Source organism: Pecten maximus, unplaced genomic scaffold (assembly GCF_902652985.1).
Source record: "Pecten maximus unplaced genomic scaffold, xPecMax1.1, whole genome shotgun sequence".
In the NCBI taxonomy this organism is placed as follows: domain Eukaryota; kingdom Metazoa; phylum Mollusca; class Bivalvia; order Pectinida; family Pectinidae; genus Pecten; species Pecten maximus.
In genome coordinates, this window is record NW_022979764.1 from 163 (window position 1) to 20,476 (window position 20,314).

At 34.6% G+C, this 20,314-nt stretch overlaps 1 protein-coding gene across 1 annotated transcript; it reads left to right on the forward strand.

Moving 5' to 3' along the window:
• Nucleotides 1-476: 476 nt before the first annotated feature.
• LOC117319178 (m7GpppX diphosphatase-like) lies at nt 477-19,417 on the forward strand (the record flags this gene model as incomplete). The annotated part of the gene is made up of 4 exons (XM_033874016.1): nt 477-612; nt 17,262-17,404; nt 17,670-17,894; nt 19,181-19,417. Coding segments are annotated over 4 exons (741 nt in total), but the record flags the coding sequence as incomplete, so codon positions are not given.
• Nucleotides 19,418-20,314: the final 897 nt, after the last annotated feature.

Sequence of the window (20,314 nt, forward strand, 5' to 3'; positions counted from 1 at the left end):
GACAGAGTGAGGAATTATTTTAGTATGTTGTTTGTTTTAATTAAGGTATCACTCGTAGTAAATATTATACCACGGAACCCAGGGATGTCTAAGGTATCTCTCGTAGTAAATATTATACCACGGAACCCAGGGATGTCTAAGGTATCACTCGTAGTAAATATTATACCACGGAACCCAGGGATGTCTAAGGTATCACTCGTAGTAAATATTATACCACGGAACCCAGGATGTCTAAGGTATCTCTAGACGTCATCAGATTGAATGTATGCTGTGCCTTCCACAACATTTGCTAGATCGACAAAATTACCAAACGAGCATGGTGTAAAATGTCATTTCTCTAATAACTGTATTGCTTTCAATCAGGCATAATGCTCGAAAAGTGTTTGCGAATGATAAAAATTTCCTTTAAGCACGTTAAATCTTAAAGAGAACACCTTAAATTACACATTTACTATCACATTTTCTGTGTTGCCCAGGGGACACGACTGTCTGTGGGAAAGAAGGTCACGACTGTCTGTGGCAAAGAAGGTCACGACTGTCTGTGGCAAAGAAGGTCACGACTGTCTGTGGCAAAGAAGGTCACGACTGTCTGTGGCAAAGAAGGTCACGACTGTAAGCAGTTTAAAGCATCGACTTTGTTGTATTTACTTTACAGATGGCTTCATCAAATCTCCTTCGTGAAGACGATGCCACGGCTGTACGAACACGTACATTTGGAATCATCGCTGGCACGACATGTCAAGAAGTATGATGGTATCCAACACCAATGCTGTCACTGCGGAAAATCCTTCACGGCACAAGTTTCCCTCCAACAACATATATTTACTTCTCTTCCTTCTAGAGTAAACTCTGACTGCGTTAAAATTAGCGTAAAGGCAGTGAAGAAATGGCTCAGCGGGAAAATAAGCGCGGGAATCGGTAACATAATCATTACGTCGTCTCTTTGTGACGTTGCCACATTCAAAGGACTGATTAACGCAATTTAGCGTTTCTCCTGTTACTCGACGATCTCTGTACAAAAAGCTAATGCCAAGTGAGTATTTTGTCAAACACTAAACTGAAGATTGCGGAATTGATTGAATATTTAACTTCTCCACGAGTTAAAGCCACATATTATACTCCTAAATAACCTAAAATTCTAGTTGCACACATGTATTAATGGCAGTCCAGGATGCTCATCCACGCTCTCCTAACATTAAAATGACCTCTGGCCTGGACGCTTGACCGGGCAGTCCTTGAGACATCATTGTATAAAAATAACTCTTCGTATTAGATTTGTCTCGGAGCCGAGAACGAAGCTATAATAACGTGCACTGCACATAAACTACACACATAGCCGTTGTTTACATATCGAGTATACGTGAACTTTGCATAAACGTGCTTTCATTTAAACATATCAACAGAATATTCGCGTAATAACTGAACGAAATAAACAAACATACATTTAAATACTTTATTTTAAAACAAACAACAAAACATCGATAAAATTTTAGATCGGTGAAGTTGACAATGTTCAAAAGCTAACCAGCAATCCAGCAATCCAATTTAATAGACGTCCGGCAAAATCAGAATTCGAGTCCATACCTAAGTTCCAACGAGTCATTTCCTTTGCTAAGGAAATACTCGGGTTTTGCCGATTACACTCCCGTTTGCGTCTTTTTTTTTTTTTTGGCAGAATCTGTCCGCAGTTGCATTGTGGGACTAATTTTCAAAGAAACTTGGCCCGGCAGCCACAGTTATTATTTTTGGAATTCCCCGTATGCTTTCATAAATACACATTTTCTTTCAGTTTCTGATTCACGATAATCTGTTAGGTATGTATCAAGTCCGAACAACTGAATCAAAGTACTGAAAGTACTGTAGGAGGCGTTAGTCAGATGTAAAAGGAGATATTTGAAATAAAGCAAGAATACAGATTAAACTGATATCAACATGACTAAACATTTCCACTTAAGTGTGTCAAACCAACCGGACATAATGGTTTTCACAGTCCTGATGAATGTAATGGTTTAGACTGTTCCGATGTACATAATGGTTTTAACCATCTTAAAAGTTGCAAACCTACTTCTAAAGTAGTTAAACATTTCTTATTTCAATCAAACCTTTACTTAAAAAGTCGAACATTTAAATTTTTTTCAAATCAACTTCTACTTAGGTACATGTCATTAACATTCATACTTTAAACCATCTTTATACTAAGTAGTTCAAAATTTGCATTTATGTGTTTAAAACAAACTTATATTTTATAGCCCTGGGTATTAGAAATGTCGAAACAATATGATATGCATTTCGATAAGTTATAACAATACACGATATGTATTGAAAATACAGGGAGTGTCTGCTACTTTTTTTGTTGAAAGTGTGCAATGTCTTTCAATATCTTGTAAACAAAATTGTTGTTCCTTTCTATTTTGATCTTAGAATAATATCAAAATTAGATTGACAGCTTTTAAAAGTTATTATACTTTTTTTTCAACAAAGACCTCATTTTTAAGGACAATTATTTCAAAATTATATCAATTCCATCTATTTTAATAGATCCAATGGCAATATTAACAATAAACTGTGATTTGTGATTTGTTGCTTTTTAATTTACCACCAAGATGTAGATAATAGCCTAGTAGCTATAGGTACTGTATATAAATATACAGCGTTTTACATACAAATATTGAAGAAAACTTTCATATTTGATATCAATTCAATATGATTGTATAAGGCCCTTGGGGTGGGGAAAGAACCCTGGGCCTATTTTTACATCAGGATTGTGTTCATCTCTTGGTGTCCAGCAAGATTATGGAGTTGGGATCTGAATTGTTTCACAGATAAAACAAGAGGCCGTGAGGGCCTGTATCGCTCACCTGGTTTTATGAGATATGAAACAAGAATGATGCTTAAGTTTATTTGTCAATATACCATAAGCATTTTATATGGGTACATGTACATTGGTTTATTGTTATTCTAAAAATGTCAATTTAGCGAAATTGACCTATTTTGGTCCCATCCTTCAGCCCCCGGGAGGTTAACCCCAACATTCGTAAATTTTGAATACCCACCCCATAACCATGCTACCATACGAATGTAGGTTTTATACCAAATTGTGCAATTAATCCATGAAATGAAATTGACTTTGGGTACAACCCCATAGGGATTGCTACCACACCAATGTGAGTTATATCCATAACTTAGTTTCAGAGAAACCAATTGACCCCTTTTGACCCTGCCCCCGGGGGTCAACCCCACCATTTTTACAATTTTGAATCCCTACCCAAAAGGATGCTACCAGTCAAGTATGAGCTATATCGATTGCTTAGTTATTTCTGTCAATTGAGCCAAATTGATCCCTTTTGAGCCAACAATTGAATTGCAATTTATGGATAATTTTTGATTTTGGCAAGAAAACATTCTTTAAAGGGCATGTCTGCATCATTTTTAATAATTTGCCCTTGAAACTTCGCACACACCTTCATAAGAGCCGGTTCTTTAAAATGTGAATGAAGGTCAAGGTCAGAGAGATAAACTCAATATTTGTAGCCAGTCACACATGTTACATGTATCTGTTTGCCAAATATCTAGCCTTCGTGTGTATGTGCAGTTTTGGGTCATTTTTTTCATTTTGGTAGGAATTTCTTTTTAAAAGTGCCATATCTGCGTCATTTGGATTATTTGACCTTGATACATTGCACACACCTTTAAAAGGGCTGATTCTTTAAAATGTGACCCAAATTAATAATTTTGAAAGAACTTTGAATTTTCTTCATCATTTGACCCCCGTGACCTTGAATGAAGGTCAAGGTCAAATATAAGTATAACATTTGTAGCCAGCCATACGTTATCTATGCGCCAAACATCAAGCCTTCATGTGTATATTATAGATAAAAGAGCAGAAACCTTTATTCTGCAATTTTGGATTATTTTTTAATTTTGGCTGGAGAAAATAGCTTTATGATTCTTTTCCAAGTGCCATATCTTTCTGCCATATTTTTTTCTGATGACAATAAAATATGCACATTCTGTTTCAGTGGACTATGTTCTTTCATACGAAATGAAAAAAATAATCAATATAAGATTTTTATTTTTGACATTCGAACCCATAACAAGTCGTTGGCCTTGACATTCTCTGACAATATATCATTGAGAAAAGTTTGCCCTAACCACGTGCTAACCAATTTCCAATGAAAATGAAACAAATTATGCTAAAATATGTGTGATGAGTTTCCTACATAACTATAGTAAAATGTATCCTCTCCCCAGGGAGAATACGACACATAGGGGGCCATGAAATTAACAATTTTGATAAAAACAGCTTAAGAATCTTTTGTACACCATTCTGCGATATCTTGGTCTTAAGAAGAAGACCGACGCATGACGACAGATCAAATTATAATGGTGTATATTATGAGCTGAATGTCAAAGGATTGTAAACTCTGTACAAATTGTATATTATCAGGCAGTCAGCCTAAATGTATGTTTCATATCTACCATATTAGAAGTTTGGTGTTTTGTACGATATACACGTATATATATACTTAATTTTTACACATACATTAAAGGAGTTAGCTACTTTCATAAATTAAGATGTTTTTTCTAGAGTTTACTAGGCCGGATGAAATATGATCATGAGCAATCAGTATGGTAAATATGAGATTTGATAAATGCCTCTCGTAGTCAACCAATCATGATCACTCAACTTCTTTTTGTAGGAGTCAATATTATATGTAGGAGAATTAAACTCTCGTGATGTCTGTTGCACATAAGTACAAAGAAATACATTATCACTTAAGCCGAAAAAATTCACACTTAAGTAGCAATAACACATAATAGTCAAAAACCCAATATATGTGATCAGTGATAAGAAACAGTACTTATAAGCATTTTTGGCAATTTATCCCGAAACAGCTATAGCCTTCCATATTTGACATCCCACAGATTGTTGCTTGTATATATATATAGTTTTAAAGGTCAACATTGGAAAAAACCTAAATGGTTATACATGAATTCATAATGAATAGAATTATTGACAAAAAAGTTTCATTTATTTTCACACTTTCTGGAGACCAATAAGGAGATTGATGATCATTTTAAGGGATTTGTTCGTGACATGAAAATCAAACATTTTTAATGAAATTTCAAAAGCAAATATAGATTTATTTTGTAAGTTATAGGGAATATTGATATTTGAGAAAGTCTTATATTATATGGATTGTATATCGATTGCCAATAGATATACATGTATTTATCATTTTACATGAAAACAACAAAAAGTTATATTACATGAAAACAACAAAAAGTTTTACTAATACGTTAAAATGCAATTGGTATACATTTTGTTAATAACTTAATCTACAATTACTTTGTATTGTTTAAATATTCTATGTAATACAAACATTTCACAGCTTGGTGCATACAAATGTATATATATATATTACATGAAAACATTTGAAAAGGTTGAATCGTGAGCTGAATAATATATAAATAAGACAAGCTGGTTCAATAATAATTTAGCATTTTCATATATATTACGAGTGCGAGTAGCTACTGCAGTAAACCTTATCACAAAAATCCAGATTCTGTATATTGTCTCTGTCGGGGAAGGTACAGCACAAATGACCACCACGACAGATATGTGCCAGTTTTCTTAGTTTTAAAAAATAAACGATCGAATTCCATCACGCAGGTCTACCGATTCATAGATTTGAAATACAGGGACTTCGATCAGTTATCGCAGTAATCCGAAGGGTTCTGGTGTTGATATCGCCCTAAAGCTGATTAAAGTCTGCATATAGTATATAGCAAGATCGTCAGAAAATTCGGACTATAATCGCAGTAGATATTGTGATTTTGTGGTCTGGCCAGGCTTGAACAACTTATCGTAAACAGTTTCGTCCTAAATAAACAAACGCTTATTTCAGTGGGTCAACAAACAGATTTAAACTTTGTAAGCAACTTGCCTTTAATTCATAATGATAGGTATTAATTTCTAGCGACAATCATCACACTTTGATGCTTCGTGTGAAGCCCGTGTCCACGTGCCTCCATTTTGACAGAGTGCTCGCTCACGTAAACAGACGGAACACGTGATCGCTAAATATCGGACCAAATCTCATAAAATCTCGTGAACAAACTACCAAGTTGTAAACAAAAGAAATGTTGTTAGCCAAAACCCGGAGGGTATTATGAAAATCGGGAATTTGTTTGCGCTTGGTTGTTATGCCGTCTTTATTCCTAGTAGTTAAACAAGTGTCCTCTGTTCTGTAAAGTAACGTCAGAATATCGCAGTTATCTCCCTTCAATCAGTATTTTCGATATAGATTTGCAAAAATCGATGCAGGTGTAGATATTTACAAGACATTATTCTTATTGTTTATTCAAAATAGTTCCTGAAATGTTCACAACATTATCAGCATAGTTAATACATTTCTGTGCATATATACTTTGAATGACGGACTACAATGACGTGCCTCATACTTGGACTAATAAGCGAATCATTACCCCTAGTTACAGAAATTACCACCAGAGGTCTCAAATTCCGGGCTTCCGCCGAAGAGAAATTTATACTGAATATACCTTTTTTCATGTAATAGCACTTTATTTGTAGTCTTGATAGTTTTCATAAATGTATATATAGTTCAACTACATCATATATGAACCGAAAGAAACTACAAAATGAACTGTGAAAGGAAATATAACCAAAATGAAAGTGAGAGATTGTGACGTCACAACTCGTAGGTGATTGTAATATGGCAGGCGTAAACGCCTCCATAAAAAAGCTCAAAATGTAAACATTGATATATGTTTCTTTGGGAGTATGTGGCTTTAAGCTAACAACAAATGGCTGAAGCGTATAGAACAGTTGACCACGTCACTACTAAATCTGTGTCAATAACCCGCTGTGCTTGACAACCTTCATTAATCCGAGACGGAAATTGTGGTTGTGAATATATCAATTAATTGAAAACGTAAATGTATTAAACAAAACTACTGAGTTGTTTCTTTTAATTTTGTTAACAATACTAGTGTCTAAAAATAGATTCACAGGAACTATATGATCTTAGCAACCATGGATGTCGTAGCAGAGACATATATACAGATATATGTCTCTGGTCGTAGTTACCAACGTAACAACACATCCCGACTTTTATTTTCTCTGTAAGGTATATTTCAATGATTTGTTTGTTGTAAATATATGCATTGAATGGTGTTTTATTGCGTTTACGTTGGTATGAACGCAATGAGATAGACGTGTTAAATATATAGTACTAACGCAGGGATTACGTTTTAGGCATCCCTGTTCCCTGGTAAAGTATTTGTTACGAGTGATAACTTATGGGCACAATATCAACATGATTCCCCACCTCTGTCACATCTGTGCCGCTTCGGAGCCGTGCCCCCAAATGTGGCAGTGTACACGGTGTAAATAGCTATAGTAATATTTGAAATGGATAGGTATGTAAACGCTCACGTAGTTATGCTGAGAATATATTTTTGGGATATAATTTGGTGATAATGCGTCCACGAGTGTTAACTTATTGGTCAGTTGGTACTTTGAAGTGTCTTCCATAGCATGTTGCTCTGATACAGCGCTGCCGTGCATGTAATAGCAGAACAATGTCAACGACCCTGTATGAACATTCGGATCTCTGCGATTTAATCAATCACATTTTGTTGCAATTAATTTCCCAAATTGTACCTCTACGAATAATGACGTCACAGACAGCAGGTGACCAACCATTGCATATAAAGTATACGAAATAGATTATTGTGGACCTGGGAGTTAGTGAAGGAAGTGAGCATACAATCAATTGCCATCACATATTGATAACTCTTACCAAGTTTGTAATATTTTCAAACGGCAATTAAACAAATCATGCTCAAAAAACGTGATTTCCAAACAAACTTTAGTACATTTAAACCTCCTAAGACAAAAAAAATCAATGAAAATTGTTCAGAGGTTTCTAAGAAAAAGGTCAAAAATGAAAAAAATGTTTACCGACAACTCGATGACAGACAAAATGAGATTAGAATAGGTCACTTTAGACTTTATCTCAAGTGACCTTGTACTAGGAATTAGACATACCACTCATAAATACATGTAGAAATGGCAGGTATACAAATACTATATCAACTTCATAACCTAAAAAGTTACTAATTAATGTCTGACTATGAATTGTGTCAAGATATATCTTTGTCATGCAAATTGTTTGACCTGACCAGAGGGTTAAGGAACCAATAAAGACTTTCATTTTGTTTATTATTGTTTCATACAAAAGAAATTCTAATCAAGTATCCAGTTCCTTGTACTTCAAGTTACAGGTCCCTCACATCTCGAAACTTTGAACACGATACTTTTTTGCTGTAGTTAGTCTGATTGGATTGTGATATTTTCTATGATGTCCTGTAAAAGATGGGCTCTGTCGCCTCGAAAAAAATGGTGAATCTAGGCAAGATGTGTAAAGTGTACATGAAAATGATGGTATGATGGTTGGTAGGTACATACATCCGAAAGCTTACTGGCTTTACTCCAAACTCTTTTCTTATCGCATCATTAAGCAAAAAACACAATGCTATACACAAAGCACATAGACACAACTTTTAACATACAATATAAAGAGGCCCATGGACATTAACAGTCATTGAGTGCAATATGTCTATGTCAATTGACCCTTTTTTTACACGACTCATCAGCTCTGGCCAGTTAGATGGGCAACAACTGACTTAACTGCCCTTCCAAAACTGCTAGATTTAATGTCCTGGGGCAAACTAAGACTTATCTTGATTCTGACCTTTTATTTGGTCAAGAGAAGAAGAATTGTTGTCCCTCCCCATAGGCCCCAGTCAATTTGACCCTTGGGCCGCCTCTCAGTCCCCTGGGGGGTGGGGACCATATATTTCCATATTTATGGTTAACATTGGCCATGGAGGGTTTCTGCAAACATTTCATTAAAATGGTTCAGGGGTTTCTGCGAAGCAGTCGAAAATGTAATTGTTCAAAGTGCACATCAGACGCTCGGCATCGGAGGGACGGATTAAAGGCGATTAAATAGGAAACTTGAGACTTTGTCTCTGTGCCTAATAAAACATGATCCGCGAATAAATGGACAACTTGGCTTGCCCTATGTTTCGCTCACCTGCTTCTTATGCAACTTTGAAGTTGATGTAAGTTAGTATGCAGATATGAAGCTGATTAAACACACTTTATTCAATAAACAGAGTATTCTACGCTTATTCATCTAAATAAATTGAACCTTCATTCGATCATTACTAGCCAAATTTAAAAAGGTCTCTGCATCTTCTTGTTCAAAATAAATCATGTTTTAAGCATTTTAACAGTCTACATCTGTGACCAGAAGTAGTTAATTTATATTGTGATTTTTATGATGATCATGGTTCACTAAACATGGAAATCTTTCAGACGTTCTGATATTAACAGCAGATTGAAAATGATAAAATTGCAGACCATCAAATTATCAACAATAAAAAGCTAGATACAATTAAACATATAAAAATCACATTTTCCCTCATTTTGGTGAATTTTTTTTGTTTTTGTTTTTTGTTGGTTCAGAGTTTCCGTTTGTATGATTGATCAATAATAGATGATGACTATGCAGGTTGAAAGTAATTCCCAACAATATTCAATAAAAACATACGTAGAAAAGACTAATTTTAAATAAAAATCTCAATTACGAAACATTCATTGAATCTAACATATATTCGTACTAGCAACTTCTACATTAAATAAAATCTTCTGAAATAACTTTTTAACTACTGTGTGATAAACCATTGTCTGGCTGAATCTTGCTATACAGTGCTACATACCATTCCCTTGTGCGTGATATTGTTGAGACCAAAGGGTAGGGGTGTCTGATGAGGTCTCTCAATGACAGAACTCCCTGGGTGCCACAATAGCCCCAGATAGAGTTGACTCAACTCCTTTCTGTTCCATTTCAAGAGTGGAACAGTTATAATCCATCCTTCGGACATGCAATCATTCAAAAACGATCCTGCTGAATCCTATTCTTATCCAATATATTACAACCCACTAAACAATAAAAATGTATATGTATTATTTTGTCAAGAATGACAGTAGTAGTAAAAATAGAATTATATAAAGAAATAACACAGCCTTTAGGGTCATTTTAAAATGCACTTTTTCAAACTTGTAAAATCATGCTTCCGCGATTTGGACAAAAAAATGATATCAAAAAAGTACTTGATCGGGTGTATAATCAGGTTCTAAAACAATAGACATTTTGAACAAGAGGATTTAACAATTGTTAAATATAAATTGACCACTTAATTGTATAGAATTTCGGTCCGTAAAGATGGCTTAGTGACATTCTCATACATTTCTTTAGTTCACATATGGCAAAGTCTTTTGTTGTCTGGACTTGACAAGTGCTTCCTCTGTTGCTAGGACAAATCAAAAGTGCTTTCCAGCTGGGAAAATAAGTATACTGAGTCAATAAATTTGGGGTTACGAGTAATTTTTTGTCGTAAATACCTTTCCAAAATAAGCTATACTGAGACAATAAAGTCATGGTTACATAGTTTGTGCGTAACTACATTTCCCGAAAATACGAGGAAGAAAAACACATTGACACCATAAACAAAACAAAGGCATATCCACTACAACACTGCCCACAGAGCATGAAGGCCAACATGCAGGTTATACAAACATAGTAAGGATCTGTGGTGGAGTATACATGGGGACTCACACAGATAGAGAGGTACTAGCATGCAGATTAAAAAGATGAGGAGGGATATCAGGGAAATGTACACACCTTATTCAAAATGTCTGAAAATGATGCCAATACATGAAATACTAATTCCTCACAGGACACTCATTAGGCACACCCATGTAAGAGGAGGTGGGTTGGTGGGATGATTTTGGCTGGCAGCTTAAGGTAGATCCGGGTGATACACGGAACATGTTTTACCTTTTCTTCCACATTGGGCCTAAATAAAGACCCACGCGTGTTGTATTGCAGCAGAGTTCTCAGGTTGTGATTTAAGTTAAATCTAAAGAAAACAGAAGGCTAGTGGAAAAGGAGAGGGTAAGGGTGGATGTACATAGTGTTATATATATGGTCTCTTTAACTCAGCTGATGGAGCATGCTTCTTTGTCTGCGGAGGTATACGTGGAGCCAGGATTATCACACAGAGACTGGGTTCCATTCCGTCAGGACCACTAGACAGAAGGTGTATTCCCTGGAGTTTGCACACAAAATAAGCCTGACCTGAACAGGTATTCAGGCTTATTTATATCAATAAACAACAGACCTCTTTCACACCAAAAGGGTGCGAGAGTGAAGCTCTCCTAAACTAAACGCGTATAAGCTACATTTACAATCAATCCTATAACTCCGTTAGAGGTCGGGCCCCCCCCCCCATGGTGAAATTTGTTTCAAATGACAAGCTCGAGTATGTCAATAATTTCTTTCTCGTATAACAAACTAACTGAAAGTCAATTCCAAATCATTTAATTCATTGAAATTATCCACACAACTCATGTCAAAGTAAAGATTATCTTAAAATGTACATTTCTATTTTCATTTTGACTGACGAGGCAAAATATTTTTCGAAATTGTTGGCAAGATATTTTGTTGCGTTAACAAAATCGGTACACTCCTAGCGTTTCAGTACAGATCCAATGAAGCAAGAGTTGAATAAGATGTTATTTGCTGCCCTCGCAGGATACTTACAGTTTAATTGTTTTACCATTTAAGATAAAACAGCTAAATTTATATATATACATATTTCACAGGAAACCCGCATAAAATTGTCACAAGAATTGATGTGAAAGATTAATTGCTATGCATATTTTTTTGAGAGTTTTTCCTCATACAAATAAAATAAAAAAATAGATGAAATTAACTGGTTACATGAATATTTTAGATTTCATTACATGACATAGTATATCTATACAATTTAATTTCATTTGAAATAAATGATAATCAATGGGGAAACAATTCAATATCCTTTGATATATTCTAAGTAGGGATATTTACGGCATCGTGCGGTAATTATAAACAGACCGCAAAAGTTTATCAAAAATTAAGCTTGTATTATATTCAATTAAATTTCATAACTAGAAAATCTATGGTCAACCTCTTTACTGCATTATGATTATCGTCAACAGGTTCATGAAATAGACAGTAAGTTACATGGTAAGTGTACAGTTCATCATATCAATATGTACACGAAGAGAACTTCTGTTTGATGCTTGTATTAGTCCTAACTTCCGAAACCTATGAGATGTTTTATTACACACTTTTGCATTAGTTTCCAATGTGTAAGTATACGCTAGACAAGAATGATCATAAATCAAGAAAATTTGAAGAGAAAGTGGATTTGTAAATGTTGTCCTTATGTGGAAATGAAGCCTCTTTTTATGACTAATTGTCCAATATGCACTCACTTCAGATTTAACTTCTGGATGTTTATAATTATCTCAAATACTATATTGTCTCGGTGATTTTTGCTTATGTGAAAGTTCTGTGATGTAATAGATGGGAGATAACTTGATCAATCTTTAAACCAGACTGGTGAGGTCTCGGTGTATCTGATTAAAGTGCTGTCATTGTATTTCCTGACAATGAGATTTTCTGAAAAAGTCTATACAAGTGGCAAAAATTGTTTTCTTTCCACAAAACGTCCAAGTGTTCGCTCAAATGTATTTTCGTATCTGGAGATTGAATTGCCTGCTGTACTCTCAGTTTTTAGAATCACAATAAAATAAAACAGACGTTAATAATTTATTACAATTGTTCTGATCTTTAATTAGGAAGTCTAACTTTTGGGGGAAAAGGTGTAATTTAGGGCCTAAAGCTACATAATGGATGAGCTGCAAGGATCACAACCAACTATCACGAATGAAGGAAAATTTAATGATCAATTAACATTGAATCAAAAATAAATAATCTTACTAATGTATTATAAGTGTGGTATGTTCAGTCGTCACTGTTATGTACAGATTACATTGGATTATATACTGCCAGGTCCATAGGTGCTTCTTCATTTACTCTTTGCTGCTATTTTTGCCAATTTATATACATTTGTGTATATTGACTATCATAATCGAACTACATATTTTAATGACGCACATTATATAATTTGAACAGGTTCATCAATTTTTAATTGGTTCTAAATGACGAGATTTACACATCTATAATGAATCTTTTGGTACTGTCTCAACTGTTACGTTCTACATAGATATATGAACTGGACAGAGAATGGATGATGTCATTTTGCAGTGCATAGCAGTTGCGTCATCTGGAATCAGATCAGTACCGGCAAGCATGCATTAGCCTAGAAGAATTTCCATTTTGGATTGTCCATAAATGTATAACATATAGTTTATATATATAATTATAATGACAAGGTGTTTACTTTTTTTGTTTGTCTTTTTTCGTAGAGCTGTCATGAAAGAGGTTGCGTATCGATGCTCTTCCCCGAGCAACTGTTCCCTATCTATCGTTCCTCCAATTCCGTACTTTTTATTTATATAAAAAACAATTACTGATATACTAGTCAATATAAATCGAACCATTGGTTGTTGAGATGAGGAATGTCAAATAAAGTTTATCATTCAATAAAAAGGCTGTCAGTTGTGTGTAGACATTGGAATTAACACAGTTCAACGTAAGAAAAAATTGCACTGCACCATCTAGGTCTCAGTTTACTCAAAAGAAATCATGCATGGTGCAGACGGCAAACGTTAAAGACGCCTACGATCTAAGCCATGCTTTTTCAATTGGTAAGCGTTTTTGAGACCCTAGCTAAAGGGGAATAATAAGTGTAAAATGGAACTGGAATACAGAAATTACATAATACAAATAATGAGAAGGTATAATTTTGTAAATTCGGATTCCAGTTCCATTTTAATTTAAACGGTATTTTCCCCTTTAGCTAGGTCTCCTCAAAAACGGCATTACAATTGAAAACGCATGGCTTAAGGATCGTAGGCGTACTTTTAACTTTTGCGTCGCACCATGATTTGATTTCTTTGAGAAACTGGAGAACAGATGGTTGCAAGTGCCTTATTTATTTCTACGTTGGAACTGTGTTATTCCAATGTCAAACAACAAACTAGAAAGCTTTTATTGAATGATAAACTTTATTTGACATTCTCATCAAACACCAATGGTTCGATTTATATTGATACTAGTATTCATTATTTTTTTTTATATAAATAATAGCTACGCAAACTCATTTCAATGACGCTCTACTAAAAAGAAAACAAAAAAAAGTAAAACCACCTTGTATATAATTATTATATAAACTATATGTTATACATGTATGGACATCCAAACTGGAATTCTTCTTAGGCTAATGCATGCGTGCCGGGTAATGATCTGATTCCAGATGACTGCAATGGTATGCACTGGCCAAAATGACCTCATCATTCTCTGTCACATTTCCTATATTCTATGTAGGAAATTGTAAACCAGTGAGACAGTACAACAAGATTTTCATTATAGCTGTGGTAAACTCAGTCAGTTTAGTAGAACAAATAACCAATTGAATGCTGAACCTGTTCAAATTATATAAAATGTGCTCATAATAGGTGAGTTTTTGAGTTCGGAAAGTTGGTGGATTAGAGTCAATATACACAAATGTATATATATGTGGCAAAAAATATCAGCAAGAGTAAATGAAGAAGCACACATATGTACATGCATTGTATATATCCAATGTAAATCTGATAAAAACAGGGACGACCTGAACAATAACACACTTATAATAAATTAGTAAAATTAATGTTAGGTTGATTCAATGTAAGGATCATTAAATTTTTTCAATTTCGGATAGTTGTTGTGATCCTGGCAAGCTCCATCCAATTATGTCGCTTTAGGCCCGAACCGTACACCTTTCACAAAATTAGACTCCTAATTAAAGAATCAGAAACAATTGTAGAATTATTACGTCGGGTTATTTATTGTTGTGATTCTAAAAAACTGAGAGTACAGAGCAAATTAATCTCCAGAATACAGGAAATAAAAAATTTGAGCGAAACCAACATTGACGTTTTTTTGGAAAGAAAAACAATTTTTGCCATTGTATGAACTTTTTCAGAAAATTCATTGTCAGGAAATAAAAATGAAAGCCTTTATCAAGGATTATCAAGCGAAGACTCAACGTATGGTTTAAAAAGATTGATTACAGTTATCTCCCTCTAATTACATCACAGAATTTCAAGAAAGCAAAAACACCGATGACAATATATTATTTGAGATAAATTATAAAACATTCCAGAAGTTTAAAAATCTGAGTGAGTGCTATTTGGGACAATTAGTTCATAAAAAGAGGCTTCATTTTCCACATAAGGACAACCATTTACAAATAGTCCACTGTCTCTTCAAATTTTATTTTGATTTATGATAACATTCTGCTCTAGCGATACTTACACATTGAAAACGAATGCAAAAGTGTGTAATAAAACATCTATAGTTTCGGGAAGTTAGCCTAATACAAGCCAGTTTCAAACAGGAATTTCTTCGTGTACTAATTGATTGATGAACATGTACACGTACCATGATAACTTACTGTCTATTTCATGAAGCCTTTTTTTGACGATAATCATAATCTGCAGTAAAAGAGGTGGGACACATTAGATTTTCTAGTATGAAATTTAATTGATATCTCAAAGCGTAAGTTTTGAGAAACTTTTGATGTCTGTGTTATAATTACAGCAACTACGCATTTCGTAAAAATCCCCCTACTATTAGAATATATCAAAGGTATATGGTGAGTGTGTTTTTATTGTTTCTTCCACATTGAGATCATTTATTCAACTGAAATAAATATAGATATACTATGTCATGTAATGAAATATTAAAATATTCCTATGCGAAACATTTAATTTTCATCTATTTTTTTATTTTATGTATGAGGAAAAACTATAAAAAAATAGCAGTAGCATATTAATCTTTCACATCAAAATTTCTTGTGACAAGTTTATGCAGGGTTTTCCTGAAATATGTTATATATATAAAATTTAGCTGGATCTTATTAAATGGTAAATTAAAACAATAAAAAACTGTAAGTATACTGCAGAGGCAGCAAAATAACCTCTTATTCAACTCTTGCTTCATTTTGATCTGTACTGAAACTTAGGAGTGGTACCGAGTTTGGTAACCACAAAATATTTGAGCCAAACAATTCGAAAAAATATATTTGCCCTCGTCAGCAAAATATAAAATAGAATGGTACATTTTAAAAAGATAATCTTGACTTTGCATGAGGTTTGTGGGATAATTTCAAGAATTCCATGATTGAGTTGACGTCATATTTGTTATGACGAGAAAGAATTATTGACATCTCGAGCTTGTCAGTTGGAAACAAGGATTTAACTGGCGACCTACTTGAGGTATAGGATGATTGGAACTGTAGCTTAACGCGTTTTTTATTAGTTCGGAGAGATTCACTTCGCACTTTGGGTGTGGAAGAGTTCTGTGTTATGTTATAAAATAAGCCTGAAATTTTTTTACCTATTAAGGTCAGGTTATTTGGGTGAAAAAATCCAGGTAAAGGAAAATACACCTTCTGTCTAGGGTCCTGACAGAATGGAACCCCAGTCTCTGGTGGATAAATCCCGGCTCCACGTATACCTCCTCAGACAAAGAAGCATGCCCATAGCGAGTGAAAGAGACCATATAATAACACTATGTCATGCCCACCATGACCCTCTCCTTTTCCATATCCTTCTGTTTTCTTAAGATTTACTTAAATCACAACCTGAGCTCTCAATACCAACACCGTTGGCTTTTTTTGGGGCCAAGTGGAAGAAAAGGGAAAACATGTTCCTGTAATCACGGATCTACCTTAGCTTCCGAGCCAAAGATCAGTCCCACCAACCCACTCCTCTTACATGGGTGTGCCTAATGAGGTCCGTGAGGAATGAGTTATCATGTATTGCATCATTTCAGACATTTTGAATAAGTGTGGACATTCCAGTATTCCTCCTCATTCTTTTTAATCTCAGGCTAGTACCTATTTTAGCTGTGTGAGGGTCCCATGTATACTCCACCAAAGATCTTACTAGTGTTGTTAACATGCATGTTCCCTTTCTGCTTGTGGGCAGTGTTGTGGGGGTATCTGTTTGTTTATATGGTGTCAATGTGTTTCTTCCTCTTATTTTCGGGAAATGTAGTTCGACAAATTGTCCCATGCTTTATTGTCTCAGTAATTTAAATTTTTGGGAAATGTAGTTACGACAAAAAAATGTACTGGGCATTATTGACTCAGGTATACTTATTTTCCAGCTGTGAACCACTTTGATTTGTCCTGCAACAGAGAAGAAACTTGTCAAGTACGGGACAACAAAAGACTTTTGCCATATGTGAAAACTAAAGAAATGTATGAGAAATGTCAAACCCCATATTACAGGAAGAAATTAAATATACAAGTAAGTGGCCAATTATAATTTAAAAAATGTTAAAATCCTCTGTCAAAATGTCTATTGTTTTAGAACATTTATTATACACCCGATCAAGTACTTTTTTTTGATATCATTTTTTTTGTCCAAATAGCCTGAAGCATGATTTACAAGTTGAAAAAACGAGCATTTAAAAATTACACTGAAATGATGTGTTATTTTTTATATAATTCTATTTTTACTAAATGTCATTCAATTGACAAAAAAATTATCATAATACATTTCATTGTTTTAGTGGGTGTACAATATATTGGATAAGAAGAGTGAGTCAGACAGGATAGTTTTTGAAGATGCATGTCCGAAGGATGGATTTATACTGTTACCAGATATGAAATGGAACAGAAAGGAGTTGAGTCAACTCTATCTGGTGGCTATTGTGCACACCAGGGAAGTTCTGTCATTGAGAGACCTCAATCATACACACCTACCTTGCTCAACAATATCCTGCAAAAGGGGAATGGTATGTAGCCTGTATAGCAAAGATTCAGCCAGACAATGGTTTATACACACAGTAGTTAAAAAATTTTATTTCAGAAGATTTTTTTAATGTAGAAGTTGCTAGATATAAATATGTTAGATTCATGGAATGTTTCGTAATTAGATTTTTATTTAAATTAGTTTTTCTAAGTATGTTTTAATTGAATAATTGTTGGGAATTACTTTCAACGTTAGTCATCATCGATTATTGATCAATCATGAACAAAAAGGGAAAAAACATCTGAAACCAAACAAAAACAAAAAAAAACAAAAATTTCACCAAAATGAGGGAAATGTGATTTTTATGTTAAGGTATCTAGCTTTTTATTGTTGAAAACATTTGAGGGTCTTCATTTTATTTTTTTCCCAATCTGCTGTAATATCATTTAATTCTGAAAAGATTTCCATGTTTATAGTGAAACCATGATCAGTCATAAAAATCACAAGAGAAATTACACTACATTCATGGTCACAGAGGTAGACTGTGTAAAACTTAAAACACATGATTTTTTGTTTAACAAGAGAGCAGAACCTTTAATTTTGGGTAGTATGATCGAATGAAGGGCTGCAATTTATTTAGATAATAAACTAAGAATACTCTGTTTGATTGAATAAAGGGTTTAATCAGCTTCTATCTGCATACATAACTTACATCAACTTCAAAATTGCATAAGAAGCAGGTGAGCGAAACATATGGCAAGCCAAGTTGTCTTTATTCGCGGAGCAATGTTTTTATTAGGTCACATGAGACAAAGTCTCAAGTTTCCTATTTTAATCGCCTTTTAAAGTCCTACGATGCCGAGCGTCTGATGTTCATCTTAAAACAATTAACATTTTCGACTGCTTCGCAGAAAACCCTGAACATTTTAATGAAATTTTGAGAAACCCTCCATGGCCAATGGTTAACCATAAATATTGAAAATATTGGTCCCACCCCCCAGGGGACTGAGAGGCGGGCCCAAAGAGTCAAATTGACCCTGGGGCCTATGGGGAGGGGCAACCCAAAATTTTTCTTCTCTTGACCCAAATAAGGCAGAATCAAATAATCTTAGTTTGCCCAGGGACAGGTAATCTAGCAGTTTTGGAGGGCAGTTTGATGCAGTTGTTGGCCCATCTGCGGCCAGAGGCTGATGAGTAGGGTAAAAAAAGGGTCAATTTACAGAATATTTTGAAACTCAAATGACTGTTAAGGCCCATGGGCCTCTTTATATTGATGTTAAAAAGGGGGTCTATGTGCTTTTTGTATAGCATTGTTTTTTGCATTACAAGGAGGCGATAAGAAAAAAGTTTGGAGTAAAGCCAAGTAAGCTTCGGATGTATGTACACTACCAACCATCATACCATCATTTTCATGTACACTTTACACATCTTGCACTAGATGCACCAGTTTCGAGGCAGACAGAGCCCATCTTTTACAGGACATATAGAAATATCACAATCAAATCAGACTACTACCCCAAAAAGTATCGTGTTCAAAGTTTTGAGAATGTGATGGACTGTACTTGAAGTACAAGGAAATGGATACTTTGATTAGAATTTCTTTTGTATGAAACAATAAATATAACAAAATGAAAGTCTTTAGTGGTTCCTTACCCTCTGGTTTTGGTCCAAAATTTGCATGACAAAGATATATTTGACCACAATTCATATCAGAACCATTAATTAGTAACTTTTTTGGTTATGAAGTTGATATATTTGTATACCTGCCATTTTATTTATGAGTGGTATGTCTAATTCCTAGTACCCAAAGGGCACTTGAGATAAGTCTAAAGTGACCTATTCTAATCTCATTTTGTCTGTCATCGAGTGTCGGTAAACATTTTTTCATTTTTGACCTTTTCTTAGAAACCTCTGAACATTTTCATTGATTTTTTTGTCTTAGGAGGGTTAAATGTACTAAAGTTTGTTTGGAAATCACGTTTTTTGAGCATTATTTGTTTAATTGCCGTTTGAAATATTACAAACTTGGTAAGAGTTATCAATATGTGATGGCAATTTGATTGTATGCTCACTTCCTTCACTAACTCCCAGGTCCACAATAATCTATTTCGTTATACTTTATAGCAAGGTTGGTCACCTGCTGTCTGTGACGTCGTTTTTCGTAGAGGTACATTTGGGAAATTAATTGCAAACAAAATGTTGATTGATTAAATCGCAGAGATCCGAATGTTCATACAGGGTCGTTTGACATTGTTCTGCTATTACATGCACGGCAGCGCTGTATCAGAGCAAATGCTTGGAGCATTCAAAGTACCAACTGCCAATAAGTTAACCTCGTGACGCATTATCCCAATTATATCCCAAAATATATTTTCAGCATACTAGTGGCGTTAAGACCTTCCATTCAAATATTACATAGCTTTACCCGTGTAACCCACATTTGGGGAGCCCGAAGCCTGGCAA